Source organism: Rhynchophorus ferrugineus, unplaced genomic scaffold (assembly GCF_030347505.1).
Source record: "Rhynchophorus ferrugineus isolate W39M unplaced genomic scaffold, kcgeb_rfMv2 rfM4, whole genome shotgun sequence".
In the NCBI taxonomy this organism is placed as follows: Eukaryota; Metazoa; Arthropoda; class Insecta; order Coleoptera; family Curculionidae; genus Rhynchophorus; species Rhynchophorus ferrugineus.
The window spans coordinates 8,195,634-8,213,230 of NW_027472583.1; the positions used below are offsets into that span (position 1 = coordinate 8,195,634).

A 17,597-nucleotide genomic window follows, 5' to 3' on the forward strand; every position below is an offset into this window, starting at 1 on the left:
AAGCAGCTAAAATAACTGTTTTAGCTGGAAAAATTGCAGGAATTGTCAATTTTGAAGTAGAAGATGAAGGCCTGATGGATCAGGAACTGCTAATTAACCAAACGTTAGTACTAAGTACCATTATCTGAGTTTGAAATTTTAAACGTTTTATTTTTCGACCTAAAGAACATAATATCTCTAGCTATACCTGAAAGATTTGCTTGAAACTACTTGAGATCTTCTTCGTGCGTCCTTTTGTATCTAGGAACATGGAAATTAATTTTTTTTAATACCAAAATATCAAGAAACATAGGCAATCTTGTCTTCAAAAGGTCGTCATATTAAGTTTTTGCTTCCAAAAAAATTCTTTCCTAAAATTGTGCCACCGAGACGTCTTTTTTTTATTTTCTTATTTCAGAATACTATAAGGTTTGGAACAGGACACACTTATTTCAACCCTTACTTCACCAGCCCCAACTTTTTAAATTGTAAATATTTAAATTAAAATTAATTTAAAATTAAAACATTAATTAAAATTTTAAATCTTTTACATATTATTAAAAACCGACGGCAAAATTGTTTTTTGATATCTTTATCTTACTTGTGTACGCTCAAATACGTCTAAAATTTAAGCTGCTGAATACCCTATAGATACTGGAAACAGACTGAAGGCTAGATGGTATAATTGTCGATTTTTTTCAATTAAATTGTTGATCCTTGGAAAAACGCATACTAAAGCTTGAAATAGAACTAAAAAATATTTATTTTTAAACAGAATGTGTTTGTAACCTTTTCTTTCTCATAATCACTGGGTTGTACAAAAAATATGAAATAGTTGATTCATTATATTTTATCCACGAAAGAGTGTTGCTTAGTTTTTGGCTCACAACATTTTAGGGGGTCTGGATAATTATATATGTTTTTAACTGATATATGAAAAATATGAATATCTTATATAGTTTTACGCAACCAAATATACACATTAGTGAAAATTACGTCATTATTAATCTTTTTAAACGAATCAACATTTTTCAGATCAGAATAATGAAATGCTTATATTAAAAAAGAATAATGTTAATTGAGGCAGTATTATGTTTGTATAAGAAAAAATATTTCGCATCATCCCTTCATTAATGTGTCATATATGGAGGAATTACAGTGATCTTCGTATATAATTACGAAAAGAAATTTATGAACATAGACATTCATCAAGTTAAATTAAAAATAATGTTTTTAATTTAATATATTAGAGAAACTTTAGTGAAAACTAAAACAAATACAGTAAATATTAACATTTTCTAATAAAAAAGTGGTAACAAAAAAATTGTTTATTATGCAACCGCGTATACATGAAGTAAATAATTATATAAACTAAACATTATTTTGTTTTGATTTTTTCTTTCTTGGTTAGTTTATTCTTGATACAGTTTAATAATCGAATTAGGAGAACGACTGTTAGTAAAATAGTTAATAAGATGACAACTAGCACATCCAGAAGAAAATATTGGTACCAAGGAATGTCGACAGTAGGACTTCGAAGATGTCTCGTCCCTTTGTGTCTTATGACGTATTCCGCCCACCAGACAGCCTTTTCCAGTCCTGTCATGGGTTCGTCTTTCAGTAATTTTTTCAATTTCTTCATATTTTCGTTGTAACTGAAACATTAATAATGATTGATGTTAAAAGATGTGATTTGTGCCAAATAGTTCTTACATAGGGTTTTCCGCGACGTCTATTATGGCTTCGATTAATTCTTCTTTGGTCGTGTTGAGATAGTCGATCACCCTTATAACTCCGTGAGGTTTCAGCTTCTTTACGTTCAGTTCTTGGTCGGCGATGAAGGGGATTCCCACCAGAGGTATTTCACGATCGATAGCTTCCTCCGTCGATTGCAAGCCGCACTGGGTAACAAATACCTTTACTTTTGGATGAGCTACATGATAAAAGACAGAGAAGAAAATAATAATGGACAATAATTAGTCTTAATTAGTATTCTGTATCTTCATGTTATTTGATGTTGGAATTAGTTTGTAGCATTCTACAAAAGATAGCGTAGGTAATGCAGCATTTCGTTGTTCCACTGAATAAATCTCTATACAAGCATTATCAAAATCATTGGGAATCACTCTCTCATTGTTCCCACTTGCTTCCAAGGCACAAGGCTTCCAATTATCAATTAAAACTCATGGAATCTATGGATAAAGTCTTACAGCAGGACTTAAATCTTTGAACTTTAAAACTTTAAACAGCTTATCAACAACAGCCTACTATCTCTAAATATGATATTACATCACTAAAGCTTATGACAATCTTTAAGGCTAGATATAGATGATCCAATAAAAATGTTAGAGAAAGCTTCCATACATTGAAGGTGACATATAATAAGAGTTGAAGAATGGTGTTTAAAAACTAGAATTACGTTACCTAAGATATCCTGTTGTGGTAGCCATTTCCTAATAACGACATTGTCAGGTTTCCCAGGTAAAAATTCCTTTTCAAACTTCCATAGTACTTTGTATGGCAGTTCTTTAAAAGCGTCCATTAATATTCGTCTAACTCTTTCGGGTATGTTCATACTCTTAACATTAGACCCCAAGCTGAAGTAAACCACGCCATTTTCAGAGCTTTCGATTTCATTTTTGATATCCTGTTAAATAGTAAGTTTGATTAGCTATTTATAGAGTTTTTAAATTAGATATAATAGAAAAAATAACTGATATTGTCAAAATATGTTACAGAAACTTGTATATTATTAATTTTAAAAGACTATTTTTGACAAAATAAAAACGGATAATATACAAGAAACATTCCAAAGCTTAACAAATACGTTATTTGAAAATATATGTAATTACAGGGAGAATATTAAGAATGAATTACTAACGTTACGTTATGTTATATGATAAAAAATACACGATGTAAAATTCTGAAAAGATGTATTGTCTTTCGTATTCCAACTACTTTTATAAAACTGTTTTGGTAGTATATAAAACTTGGACATCACATGTATAACACTATAAATAATACAATATTTAGTATCATCTTTAGTCTTTATGTTATCTAGAATATGCGATGAAAAGTCGAAAAAAAAAGAGATTTTTTACTATCACATATTTTAAAAATTGTTATTAGGTGATCAACGACATCTATTGGTGAAAATGTTAAATATCTATGTAATCAACATAACCTAAGTGTTAAATTTGATGGTTTTGACAGTTTTCAATTTGTATTATTGAATTATTCACTGATCATTCATATTAACACCATATTTTTGGAAGAACACTCTTAGAAGACAATTAATTCCAAGTCTTATTGGACGAAAATCCATCTCAAACCTTCAAAAAACTGTCGAAGAGTTTAACAGTTAATGAATGAACTGTTTCCAGACGTTGAGGAAGCGATGAGGAAGTTCTAACAGGCGGAAATGTTTACCACAAGAATTGATTGAAAATGGTATTTCGAACTACATAGTGATTTCATTGCTTGCCAAACAAATTAAAAGAGCTTTATATGTTATGTTTTAACTGATGATGAAAAGTGGATCTACTACGACAATCCTTGCAGAAAGTGATGGGTTAATCCAGGAAAGCCACCCATATCAATATTTAAGCGGAATATTCATAATCATAAACAAATTATTGCAAAAAAAGTTCAGCGATAGCGTGGTGTAGACATTGTCTCGGCCACTTGTTGCAGGGATACACTGGGCTTGAATGCGAAGTTCTGCTGCATCCAGCTTGCGCATTAGACATAGTGCTTTCGTTTATTGTAAGTTCTAGTTCGTGGAAAATAATTTTCATTTAACAAAGAAGTAGTAGATGCTTTAGAGAAGGCCCTCTTGAAGCACTTCTGGAAACCACTGAACTGGTGGGTTCTATAACTTTTAGAACCGTTGCACCAAGTATAATGAAGATGTGTTTTGATTTCTATTTTAAGTTCATATAATCAACAATTGCCTCTGGTATTTGTGTTTTCATTGTTTCAATATGAATAGGATTTAGCAGTTTGTTATTGAAGTTTGGAACAATCCTTGTTTTCATTTTGGATTTCGTCAACTAAAGGTAGTCGCAGAAAATTTTATACTTTTTATTTATCGAAGTCAGAGTTATACTGTTGCTTGGCGACATAGAACGAAATGAGCGAATGAAACTGTAGATAACGTGATTTTAATTTTTATAATATTAATTAATATTTTTCATTAAAATTTTCATTTAATTCTATTTACATATTTATCTATAAATAGAATACTATGCTCTGACAAAAATTATCTTCTTTTATAACGTTTCACAATGTGATTATTTATTATTTGACTGAGGATCGCTTGAGATAACATTATGTTATCGAACATTGGGCAATAGAATGAACCTTTCTATTATATCATAACGATGGCAAAGGTTACATTTACTTTGAAAACAAACACTGGTTTTAAAAAACTAACTAATGACTTACTTGCGGTAATGGTTTCGGTTTGTTTACATGAATGAAGCTCAGAGGTACCACTGTTGGTACCATTGGTCTCGGGGTGTAGAGCACTGGATTTATGTTCAAGAACAAGGCGCTGACATTTCTCTCGATATCCGCCATGTACGGTAGATCGTCGCCAAGATATTTCCTGGCTATTGAGTCGCATTTTGGTATGGCGACAAAATGTAAGTAAAAACGAGACCAAATAAAATATAGTGTGGATTTAATGCGTTCATAGAAACTAAAAAAAACATATACGGTCGAATTTATATGTAACTGTAATGAATCACTGACGAATGGTGGTGTTGAATTAATTCGTAGCGTTTTACAAAAGATTGTTTGAGTAATACAAATTTCTGTTGTTTTTGTCTGACTTGAAAGGTCAAAAATAGTAACTATGCAATGGCAACATTGTCGATAACCATTTTTTCAACTTCACTTCATATGTAATATTTATATATAGTACATGGGTTCTTCTAGGGTCATTTCATTAGATGGTTAAAGGTTTGTTGCAAGCTATCTCTTCATTTCTTGACTTCAGAAGTTATTTTTATTATATATTAAAAAAAATTGCTAGGATATATATGTAAAGTATATTCAACATTTTTTCGTACATACCTCATCAAGGTGTTTAATATATTGCCTGCCGCAATTTGTAAATTCGTTTTAGAATGAGACAGTATTTTCCTTCTCATTTTATTGTATTAAAAAAGAGACACAATATTGTTTGATTAGTTCGAAAACGTTCGAGTCTGTCAGTTGTTCGATTGTCAGACGTATGCAAAATGTATAACTCTAACCTATAAACTATTGTGGCTGTATAATTAACTGTAGTTTTTAGATGTACTATAATGTTAAAATAAATTATATTTGATAACATTTTTGGTCAATTATTTTATTTAGATTACAATTTTGTTGTATCCCAAAGCCCAACTGAACTAAAACCCAAAGTTGATGCGACAACATTGCGACGTTTTGATATTACCAGTTTAAATGACAGTCTCAGGTTTTCGTCTAATAAGTCCAGCAACTCATTGTCTTCGGGTTTTTTTCGTTATCCAAGCCGTTCTTTGTCATTGATACCGAACCCATCTGGCACCTTACTAAAAATAACAATGAAACTAACTAAAGAATGACATATTTTCAACCCAAAAACTTTTTCTTTCTAGTTTGAAGAAAAAAACATTGCTAGTTAACCGAAGATGGGATAAGAACAGACGCAATATTGCAAAATAATGAGAACAATTATGAAAAATACAATATTGATAAAAAGGAATCTATCAAGCTGAGTGTATTAAATATACAAATAATTCCTTTTTTATTTAAAACGTTTACATTTAGAGACACACACGCAGTAATGGTGGTTTAATTTTCAATGACTTTCGTGTAGATCCGGCAGAATTTGAGCGTAAATGGTTATAAACAGAGCATTCTTCAGTAAACGCCTTGAAAATATAGATTCCAATAAGCTCTTTTCATCATATTTAGCGTTTTCGATTTTTAAAGAACTAAAAACGTAGCGTAAGCTCTTCTAATATTGGGCCAAAGCATTTAGGAAGTAACTACGTAAAACTGGATATCAAAAGAAACTCGATATATGAGTTCCACACGAATTAATAACGTGAAAATTTGAATGTGGTAAGTTTCCACTTGTGAATCGCTGTTGACATGAATCTACAAGGTATACATCCTGAAGAAAATGACTGGAAACGATAAAAGGTGTATCAAGTATGACCATAATTTGCGAAGAACTTACAAACACCACATTAATGGCAAGGATACTGGAAAGTGTTTGATAGTACTGGAAAGGTATTGTTTATCATAAACTATATACGATTAACATAAGCTATTTAAAAATCTAGCAGAATTTTTCAATAGGAAAGACATTGTCTAACATCACGACAATCCTATACTCGATCATTAGTGACTAGCAAAAGTAAAGAGATGTTTACTGGGAAGTATGTTTCAATGCCGTATGCACCATATAGCCCAGACCTTGCTCCGATCGACTAGCATTTGTCTGTAAAATTATCTTAACAATGTAAAGCTAGCTGTAAAAGAGATTTATCAAAATTATTTGCTTCATATTTGTTGCTCAGATATCTAAGGAACTATAATTTAATAATAAAAAAAGTCATCGATCAAAACAGCAAAAATATAATTGATTAAAGCTTGCTTTAGAAAATACGAAATAGTTAAAACCACGACATTACTTTTTTCGTAATAGAAAATATAACACGTGTAACATTGTGTTACTGTGTATGTGTATTAGAATGCATCGGGTATATTTGTAACCAACTTCACGTCGAAGCCTCACTGACAGGCTTCACTTTTTAATATGTGTCATTTCATCGAAGTGTGAACAAAACAATTTCAATGAAAATATCTGAATTTTTACCAAACAAATCGTATTTGCATGAAGCTTTATATTCTTTACTTCATTTCAAAGGAAAATGACGGCTGAAGGTCATCGAATGCTGGCTGTGTCAAGATTTTGATAACTATGCATTATCGATTTCAACATTTTTGACTACCCAGAACGCTTTTTGTCTTCGGTGTCAAAATTATCGCTTATATAACCTCGAAAAGTACTGGTTTCGACGTTATATAAGCGATAATTTTGACACCGAAGACAAAAAGCGTTCTGGGTAGTCAAAAAAAGTTGAAGACGAGGATTTGAAGGTATTACTCAATGATGATCCGTATAAAACGCAAGAAGAATATGCAGAATTGTCGGGAATAACACAAGAAATCATTTCCAATCCCTTAAAATACATGAGAATAATTCAAAAGCTTGGATATTTGCTTGTGACGAATGAATTGAAGAGAAGAAACAATGAAATAAGTTTGGTTGATATAAATGTTGCTTCAGCTGGAAAATATGACAGGTTTTTTGCATCGTATTGTTATTGATGATGAGAAATAGATCCATTACGATAATCTAACGCGAGAAAACTCATGGTAACTACATCGCCATGCATCAACATCAACAACAAAGCCGATTATCCATGGTTCCAAGCCAATGTGCTGTAGTTGGTAGGATCAACTTGATGTGAAGTACTTTGGTTGTTTAAATCAAATGAAACCATCAATGGCGATCGTTATCGACTACAATTAATACGTATGAGTAAACGCACAACAATATTATTTTTCAACGTTATAACGCTCGACCAAATGTTGCAAAACCGATGAAAAAATATGCTTGGAAACATACTTGGAAACATTAGAACCCGCCAAATTCTCCAGAGCTTGATCCTTCTGATCACGGCTTGTCCCTGTCGTGACATATCGTGCGCAGCGCTTCACTTCTTATAGAATGAAGATACCAAGAAATGGATCGATCCATAGATAGCCTCAAAAGATGGGAAAAAGAAGCGGCTATCGATGGACAGTACTTTGAATAAAATACTTTAAAATTAATTTATAAACCCATAAAAATAATATACTACGAATTAAATCCAACAACAAAGAACTAGTAGTGACAATAAAGATTCTCTAGAAGAATAGAGTTGATTAAAACTCACGTAAGATCTCCATTATAATGAAGGAACATCTCCGAGTAAAGTGACGGGGGATTTGGATTTCCTATAGCGTAGTGGGTACCAATCCAGCCCCCCATGGATGATATCCCAATGACGGGGGCATCGAACTTGTTGGACAAGGCAAACATTGTCGGGCTGATATAAATCTGGGCAATGATCAAGTCGAACTTCTCCTGTGGATTCTGATAGATAGCCTTGAATTCTTTATTTTCGAATATGGCTTCGGCTATCTCGTAGTACATCGCGAAAATTTTTTGAATCTTATATTGTACCGTATTCTGAAATACATCTAGGTAATTTTAAAAAAAATTTTAAGGATAATTTCATATTTACCTCTTTAGACATAAAGAACTCGAACCCATGTCCTAAGATAATGTCGTAGGTTTTGTTGGTGTTAATTTCCGTTAGGTTGGTTAGCGTCGGATCGTTTATTGGGCGAGGAGTTACGGAAATCACTTCGTGACCTCTAAAACTCACCAGTTAATATCTCGAAATTTAATAGAATTCTTGTACCTAAGGGAAAGAGCTTTCGCGATTGGTTGAAATGTTGCTTGATGACTGACCGCTGGCATTTGAAACACACACAATATCCTGGCACATCTAATGCCAGAAATATAAAATATTAACAACAAAAAACACAGTTTTGTACTCATAATTGACTTTATTCTTCGCTCAGTACACTATGACAAATAAAACACAATCTTCCTATTCGTTAATTTTGTGAAAGCTTCCTAGAGTTGCGTTGTCAAGACCGAGTCACGAGATATTCGTAGTTTACTGGTATAGTGGCGAAAGATAAGTCTTCTCTCGTTGAAATACTAACAAATAATTGCATTATTCATTTGTTTATCTCGAGCCTGTGTTGTGTAATTAATGAATTATTTTTTTTTAGAATATAAGAATATTCAATGATTACTATATGCAACTAATTATACAAATTAACTATTAAGTTACAATTTATTTTATAAAAATAAATTACTAAAATTTATTTGTACTAATAATATAACAACAAAAGTAATAGGGCAATTTTAATTATATCAATATTTAAGATGTAAACTACTGTAAGTTATAATATCTTCACAAATATCAGTTTATGTTTACATTAGTAAAATACCAATATTTTTGATTTGAAACGTGTAGGTAAATATTTATCATACTTTAGATGTTTGTACATGTGTACAGATGTTTACATGTTTTTAGGTGTATTTGCTAAAAATATGTAAGAGTACTTATCTCAATTGATAATTGTAACAGTACTTGTAACATTCGTAATAAAAATGCTTATAGATGAATTAATTAAAATACAGTGAGTAAAATAATGTTTTGTTATTACAAATTATTATGTTACTTCATTTATTAATTAATAATAATTAATATAGAATCTCTGTAAAATAATATTTTGGCGAAGGCGTTTGGTGGAAGTTCCTTCCCTATATTTATTTATGTAAATAGACAAAATTCATTAATTTCTAAACAAAGGATTTTGCCGTATTCAAATTTGTTACATAATTATAATTAAAAATTCTTACTATTTTTCGACGTATAATTCGACAGAATGCAGTTTCGGCCATTTTGGATAATATTTTGACAGAATTTAGAATACCTAATTAGAAAATTATCTGGGGATGTTTTTTTACTTAATCGTTATCTGTGGGATGACTAATGTCGAGACCAGATCCGATGTTCAGCATCCATTATAATTGGTAGTTATGTACCAACTCAAATTTGTTTTTATTTTAGTGCAACTAACACTCGCAGTTGCTCAAAATAAAAATTTAACCCTTATATCGAAGAGTAGGACAACCAAGTTAGATAAATATGAATCGTTTGCCGATGCTGTTGTCTTAAGTTTATCAGTCCCGGAAAACACTATATTTGCTTCATTTAAATTTGTCGGATCTGAAGAGGCCTTAACAATATTTGGTTAGTATGAAACTTGAATATCCATATTCCCATCAAACTTTGCATTTTTGTAGGGTGTACCTCAAGAAAGGTTTCACTTTATCTTAAACATGGAGCACTTCCACCTATTAATCCAGATGGCAGTCCATTTCCTCAAGAATTTCGCAATATATCTAGAACGGAAACATTGTCTGTCGAACTGGAAACTAATAAGCAAGAAGTTTATATCAATTTAACATCACCAGAGCCAGGAGTTTTTTATGCTGCCGTATTTTTAAGTTATGAAGATCCAAGGCTTAAAAAAATTTCTCAACAAGGTTTTATTATTTCTAATAAGTGTGTTGTGTTATTAAATTGTGGTTGTTTTAGGTTTGACTAGATCGTGCAATGCTTATGTGGATAGTTATGTTTATGTTGAAAGAATTGATAATCCTGAGATTATTTCTAATCAGCAAGTAGTGTTTGTTAATGCAGCCGTGAATATAAGTAAATATTATAGTATTTTTGTACCTAATTTTATGGATCATGCTGTAGTAAAGGTACAGAGCTTAGAACCTAATAGAGCAATTTTGAGGATTCAAGCTAGGAGGCCACCCACACCAGATAGTTTCTTGTTGGAGACAGTTATTGAAAATACCACTGTCAGTGCAGTGTTTTGGACAGAACCTAGAGTTTGGCATTATATTGAAGTAGAATTCAAGACAAATCCCACAAATATCAGCTTTGAGATTAATTTTGTTTCCAGTAAATTTGATTCGAAGCAAGATAATGTTTCTGTATTAGTAAGTCCTACAATGGTAAATGTTTCTAGATATAAACAGTATGATTTAGTTCGTGAGAACACTGCCACTAGTTTTACTTTTTCCTATCGGTTACCAGCTGAACTGAAAAATGATGTACCTCTTGCCATTAATATAAGTAAAAATGAGTTCTCTGTATTGAAATTTAACTTATTGAAAGGTTCTGATATTGGAGGCACCTTGCAGTACATTTTAGCCTTTAAACCCCGAGTAACACGTGAGGGGCGCAAAATTGTACTGCATGAAGAACCAGATGATCACATAATTGTGGGATGTATACAGAATAATGCAATTTCGGTGCCAGTATGGCCTAATTATTGTACCAGTTCAAATTCATCTATTTATGCTCCCTTAATTCTGAATAAAACAAATGATAACTCCACTTTGTTGGTACCATATCCAGAAAGTGGTGCTTGGTATGCTTCATTTAAGTTGTTCTGCGGAAATTGTACACCGTGCAACTGTTCAGAACAATGTCAGAGTAAATTCGTTGTATGTCAAAGTGATTGTGAAGAAGAGGATATTGGAAGTTGTGTGGAGGCTTGTAAAGAAAAAGTTATTAACACAGATGGTTGTGCTTCATGTGATTGTGATGGAGGATGCCTGAGGAAAAAATCGAGTGATCTCTGCAATTCCAGTATCATTTTTGACGTCAGTTCCAGGCCTTGTTACTATGGAGATTGTGGCAAACAGGGTCAGTGTATGACTATGGTTTCAGAAGGTACAGCTTACTCAACATGTCTTTGTTATAACAATTACAGAGGTAAGGTTTTACCGATTTATTATATATATACAAGTATTTAATATAAATAATATTATTGGCCATTGAGAACAAAAATTGGGATAGATATTAGCTTTTTTTACAGGATTTGATTGTTCAGATGGATCTCTTGCAACCCCATTTCTGATGGTTCTACTGGAATTCCTACTATTAGTTTTAAGTAATATTTTCTTTTTACCTGTAACATATTTAGCGTATAAACGTCAGTATTATGTTGAAGCCGTATCTTATTTTGCTATCTTTATTTCGTCTACATTTTACCACGCGTGTGATTCGGGAGAGAACATCATGACATTCTGCCTGTTTCGACTCAGCACGTTACAGTTCGCCGACTTTTTTTCTGCTCTATTAGCCATATGGCTAACTCTCTTAGCTATGGCGGATATACCTACTGTTCAGCTCTCAATTTTACAAATGAGCGGTTCGATCCTAATCGCCTTCTTTGTCACTCTGAACCGCTACGCCCTCTGGATCTTCGCGCTGCCTTCCAGCGTAGGTGTCTTGGTTATTTGCATCAGTTGGTACTTTAAATACCGCAAGTACAAACAGAAATTTATTTCTACTACTTATCTGTATGTCAAGTTACCTATTGGCGTAGCTGTAGTTTTTATTGGTCTCATTATATACAGTTTACTGCAAACTCAAAGTAATTACAAATATTTACATTCCTTGTGGCACATTATTATGGCCACGGGGGTGTTTTTCCTACTTCCCGCCAAAGACACATTCCAATCTGATGTATTTCTATAACAATTTTTAATGTATTATCTAGTTTTGTACTTTATCGTGTAAACAAAATTGAATGTTATCTTTGTATGTTTCGTGTGCAAATTTTGAACAAAGTATTTTTGAGCAACAAAAAGTATTTTATAAGTTTTAAAATTTTTCCAAAGACAAATACCGTATTGAAGTAATTAAATAATTGTACAACTACCGGTCACCTCTATTAGCTGTGATACATATTTTATTATATAACGAAATATATAACGTCTGATATGCTTGGAACATTGTTTTAAATATATTTATAATAATGTTCTTTTGTCTTTTATTGATTGCCTGAGATAATATTTCAGTTGGATTTTTTGACTGTATAATACTGATTAGAATATAAAAGGAAGTGATTATTTATATAAATATTGTTTATTTATATTGTATTGTTTTAAATATATTTTGAACCTTATATTTTTCATTTGTTGTTTTATCTAGTTACCTTTCATTCAATTGTTATTTAAGAGCTATAATCATTAGATGCATCCTTTATACGTAAAAATAGTACTTCCGTATTTTTGTGTTCATAAGACACTGAAAATATTTACACAACACTTTTTAAGATATGTATATTTTTATATACTTAATATTTTGAAGATCCAATGGAATCGAACAATTCTAATGTTTTCTCATTGACTTATAATATTTGTTAGCTACGTTGTCATGACAATCTTCAATATGGACACTCGAGAAATAGTTAAACTGTAATGTATTCTGAATAAATTTATATTCCCTAAAATACTTTGATAGTACTGTCAAGCTTTATATTAATAGTGTTCCTAAAAACAGCTGACATATTACTGACAGTGGATTAGTGACAAGCATTGATATCACTGATCTGTTATAGAAACTAATGGTGTCAGTGATATTTGGATTGTTATTTAAAGTTTTATTTTCAAATACATAATCAATTTGAGGTGGCTTTGAGAAACTTGTGATTAGTAAAATAAAAATAACCGGGTTACCTTTACTGTCACTTTGTGTTAGATGATTAAGGAAGAAAAACACAAACAAGTATATAAAAGAAAATATTTATTTTTATCCTAAATTCTTTATTTATAGATATTATATAGAGGTGGTAAAAAAGTCATTTCGCTTCTGTTACTTTGACGAACCGAAACAAATCGCGCGCAGAAAACTGAAATGACTCTTTTAACAACTTTTTATATCAAGTATATTTATATAGAAACCACGACATATATGTGTCCTTAAAACGGGCACTATTTAATTATTTACAATAAATTTAAGAAAAATATAAAATTATTTTACGTTAAGGAACTAGAATATATTCTAAGAATGGCAAATAACATTCCTGAGGTTTTACACTTAGTTTTTTTGTTTATACATATCAAGTACAAGTTGCGTAAGTTCAGTTTGATTTTGTCAGCGTGAGCATCAGTAACTTTCATTTGTTTTGAAGTAATTTTAAATGTACGTTTCAAAAACATTATTTTTACATATATATATATATATATATATATATATATATATATATATATATATATATATATATATATATATATATATATATATATGGGTTATTTGTCCTAGATCATGTTTATTTATTAAATGCTGGACGTATTGACACCAGAAACTATGTTGAAACAAATATTCTGACATTTGCATTTGACAAGACGAATTGACATTTGGTGACAAATGTTTGTTGACACTTACTTATGACTTTAAATAATAAAACGTTAAAATTTGTGGTTTTAATGACATATGTAAGAAATTGTCCACTGTATACTAAATCAATTGTTACTCACTTGAAATAACTATTATTATTAAATATTAACTGAATTATTATATGGTTTATTTTATTCAAGTTTTGAGTCAATTAAGTGATTACCTATATTTTATTAAATATACCTGTATACTATATTTTTTTTTGTTTTCGATATTTCCATTTTAATAAAATTGTTGTAAAACATATTATTGACCTCAATTAGGCTTTATTTTTACAATTTCATTGATGGTTTCAGTATTCCAGTAGAAACACAGTATTCTCCGATTAAAATTTAAAAGTGTTTCTAATTTTTTAAAGATGATTATTAATCTTACTAATTTTATACAATACAATGTAAGGTTTCTATCGGTACACAGATTTTGTTTGAGTTACAGTGCGTTTCCCATAAAGTTACAGTAAAGTTTTTATACTAAAATAATATAGAATACTAATATATCCGTGATCGAAATTTAAATAAAATGTTAGAAATATCGAATGGGAACTTAAATGGGCACCTGTAATCATAATAGTTAAAAGCAATCTGTAATCAGGTTTTGCACGTCCGAATCGCTAGAGGGCCGGAGGTAAAAATTACAAATCTTTTTTTTTGATTTGAAATTTTGGGACAGGTTATATTTGTTTTTTTTCTATTTTTGTGTATAATTGTAAGACAATTTGTGGTTAAGACGTTATTTTTGTAGCATTTAAGATAAATATTATTTGTTTCAATGCAAAATCATAAAATCACTGTTGTTTTTCAGGATATGAAGGTTCGAATAAAATTAATGATTTTATAACTATAATTTTGTCTATTCTGTGGTGTCAAATGCGTTCGGGTTAGTGTAGCGTTTCTCTTAACCTTCGGTGTACCATATGGGGTATGACATACTCCAGTCCTGTTTTAAAATTTAAAAAGCGTGCCAGTAGACGTTCTGAGTAGCTGGAGGTACGACTTTGTTTTTATTTGTTTATTCGTGAATTGGGCGTTTATTTAGTGTACAAGAAGACAAAACCGAAGCTTCCAAAAACTTGGGTAACAGTATTAATAAAAACTAATAAAAAAATTATTTAAACGTGTCGGTTACAATGTAGAAATAATATTCGATGCATAAAATTCACCAACAAATTTGTACATACAAATTTTTACATTTTACATACTCTGGTATGCAGTTAAAAAACTTGGTACATGGAAGGTTAACCAGTATATAATTTTTCAAAAGTCTGTTATTCCATAGAATATTAATTAGAAATAGTAGAGCTATGGATCGTGTGGATCATCTTTTCATCTGTTCTTCGTTGGACGAACGAATTCAGGAGCAATTATGATCTAGGATTACAACCTTACAAAAATCTTATGACGGTATATTCTATCCGATTTCGTTCACATCACAGTCTCGCCGTTGCACTCGGTCGAGTGCATCTCCACGTCGGTGAACTCGGTCACCAGTTCGCTGAGTTCGATCAGCGACGACCCGGAAATGTCGTCCGAGTGCCGGAAGAGGTCGCGACCGGATCTGCGGGTTTGGTCGCAACCAGGGGCCGTTTCTCAGGTGGCCGTTACCATCCAGCGACGGCCGTTGATCGCCGATCTGCTGGGTACGTGACGAGACAGTTTGAGCGACGTCATCTGCTCGCAGGAGGAGTTGCTTTGACCTGTAAATAGGAAATACACAGTTAATATTCGATGATGGCCGTTTTTTAAACTGTATAGCAAAGGACAAAGAAGACAGGCACGTTTGCAATCAAGTTTTCGTTTTCATGTTAGATCATATCACTTGAATTTAGGGAATTGTTAAGAGAAAGACGAAAAGCTAAAAGAATATGGCACAGAGCCAGAAATGCTGAAGATGAAGCAATATTTATTAGAATTAATAATGAGACAAATCAAAAGATTACAGAATATACACAAAATTGCCTCGAAAAATATGTAAGTGAATTAAACTCACTTAATTTGCTATAGAAAGCAGCTCGGAGATTGAAAAGATTATGAATTAGCTAATGCTAATAGATACAAATCCTGTTTATCAGCCCGATGTAGCTGTAAATCTGATTTCTCCAATGGAAGTTACCATAGGAATTGATAACAACCTCAATCTTAAAAAGGCCCCTGGTATTGATAATATTTCACCTGGGTTATTGAAAAAGCTTCCACAAAATGCAATAATCATCTTGATATGCATATTCAATGCCTGTTTGAAACTGAAGGTTGCTCGAATAATTATGCTTAAAAAACCTGACAAACCGGCATAACAAGAAGATATCACAGGAGTATTTCGCCGCTACCTGCGATATCGAAATTTTTTTATAAAATGCCGTTAAAACCTCGACTCGACAAGTGCACAGAGTAACAGCGGTTGTTGAAAAGCCATTCGCAGGAAAGAAATATTGCCCTGCACATATTTAGTGGCTTGGCGAAAATTAAAAGATATCCCACCATATAGTCCGGACCTTGCCCTGTTAGACTACTGTAGTCCACCCTACTGTTCGATTTGTTGTAGTCTCTTTATGTCATTAAGAGAGTTTTTCTCTTAATGACATAAAGTTGGTTTCAAAAGGGGCTTGTAAATGTCACGGGGCTCTACACTGAGCGTATTATAGCTTTAGCGGAAAAGTGGTAAAAGGTCATCGCCCAAAACGGCATAGACATCATAGGCATAGTTTTTGAAATATACAGGAATAATTTTGTTTTGAAATAAGTGAAAAAAAAGCATTTACATTTTGTCCAACCCTTTATATCAGTTCAATAAAATAATTAAATCTTAATAATAGGCTTCACTTTTCAATATGTCCTATTTCGTCGAAGTGTGAACAAAACATTTTTTCTGTTTAAAACATTTCGTGTGAATATTATCGTAAAATGTGAATACTGATTTCGACATTCTAAAAGTGATGATTTTGACACCGAAGATAATTCGAAAGCATTATTCCATGAAATCATCAATGTCGTAAAGCTGGCGAAAATTCTCGTAATCATTAAAATGCCGACGGACCACCCGACCAGCCGTATTTTCCAGACCTTGTTTTTTTGATTACTCCTTCTTCCGATATATGAGTCGTGAACTGTCAGCAGCGCTTCACTTAAAACCTAGAGAGTCCTATCACACAGCCAGTCTAGTCCAAGGTGATCAATGTTTCCGGTATTTGTAAGTGCGCGAAGAACCAGTGAAACATTTATTGAAACATCAAAAATTAACACAGGTATAAATATGGCAGGCTAAATATAATCTGATAAAATTATACTTTATTATGACATTATTTTATTTTTCCAATCTATACATAGTAATGGGATCTGACACTATTTTTTAACTGACTACAAAAAAGAAGGAGGTTCTATGTTTGACTGTATATATATATATATATTTTTTTTTTGTTAATGTCTCCGTCAATTATAGACCGACTTTAAAAGTTCTTTTTTTATTCGAAAGAACCCACTTCCAAGATGCTCCCATTGGAACCAAGCCAGGATCTGATGGCGGGAAGGGGGCTAAATCGAGGGAAAACCTCAAATTTCAAAGGCATGTATAAAGCTTTCACATATTTTTTATCTAAAATTATCAGATATTCGTGTATAATGTTCTTCCTCAATTGATGTAACAGAAGGCCGAAACTGATGAGTTTGAAGTCGGTGCCAAGGCCCA

At 31.8% G+C, this 17,597-nt stretch overlaps 3 protein-coding genes across 8 annotated transcripts in view; 1 reads left to right on the forward strand and 2 right to left on the reverse strand.

The window, feature by feature from the left end:
* Positions 1 to 1,292: 1,292 nt before the first annotated feature.
* LOC143194969 (UDP-glycosyltransferase UGT5) lies at positions 1,293 to 9,571 on the reverse strand. Of its 2 annotated transcripts, XM_076401787.1 has the most exons (8): positions 9,512 to 9,571; positions 8,496 to 8,582; positions 8,316 to 8,448; positions 7,965 to 8,260; positions 4,426 to 4,681; positions 2,404 to 2,626; positions 1,693 to 1,912; positions 1,293 to 1,634 (listed from the first exon to the last, which is right to left on the reverse strand). In XM_076401787.1, exons 2-8 carry the CDS (start codon positions 8,552 to 8,554, stop codon positions 1,358 to 1,360), a joined length of 1,464 nt encoding a protein of 487 aa, XP_076257902.1. In that variant the 5' UTR covers positions 8,555 to 8,582; positions 9,512 to 9,571; the 3' UTR covers positions 1,293 to 1,357. The 2 variants fall into 2 exon arrangements, with proteins under 2 accessions (XP_076257902.1, XP_076257901.1); XM_076401786.1 differs by lacking the exon at positions 9,512 to 9,571 and having other exon boundaries at positions 8,496 to 8,800.
* On the forward strand, positions 9,109 to 12,500 carry LOC143194968 (post-GPI attachment to proteins factor 6). 3 transcript variants are annotated; one of them, XM_076401785.1, is made up of 6 exons: positions 9,109 to 9,122; positions 9,183 to 9,288; positions 9,723 to 9,905; positions 9,959 to 10,201; positions 10,254 to 11,447; positions 11,551 to 12,500. In XM_076401785.1, coding segments are annotated over exons 2-6 (2,286 nt in total). In that variant the 5' UTR covers positions 9,109 to 9,122; positions 9,183 to 9,287; the 3' UTR covers positions 12,216 to 12,500. The 3 variants fall into 3 exon arrangements, with proteins under 3 accessions (XP_076257900.1, XP_076257899.1, XP_076257898.1); XM_076401784.1 differs by lacking the exon at positions 9,109 to 9,122 and having other exon boundaries at positions 9,136 to 9,288; XM_076401783.1 differs by lacking the exons at positions 9,109 to 9,122; positions 9,183 to 9,288 and having other exon boundaries at positions 9,540 to 9,905.
* A 2,092-nt stretch (positions 12,501 to 14,592) lies between these two features.
* Positions 14,593 to 17,597, reverse strand: part of ITR (inotocin receptor) — a 225,125-nt gene continuing 222,120 nt past the window's right edge. For 2 of the 3 annotated variants that reach the window (XM_076401790.1, XM_076401789.1), the window contains one exon: positions 15,357 to 15,612. In XM_076401790.1, the coding sequence (XP_076257905.1) occupies positions 15,506 to 15,612 (107 nt within the window). In that variant the 3' untranslated portion in view covers positions 15,357 to 15,505. Of the gene's footprint in view, positions 15,613 to 17,597 lie in introns of all 3 variants that reach the window. The other variant, XM_076401788.1, reaches the window with a different exon arrangement.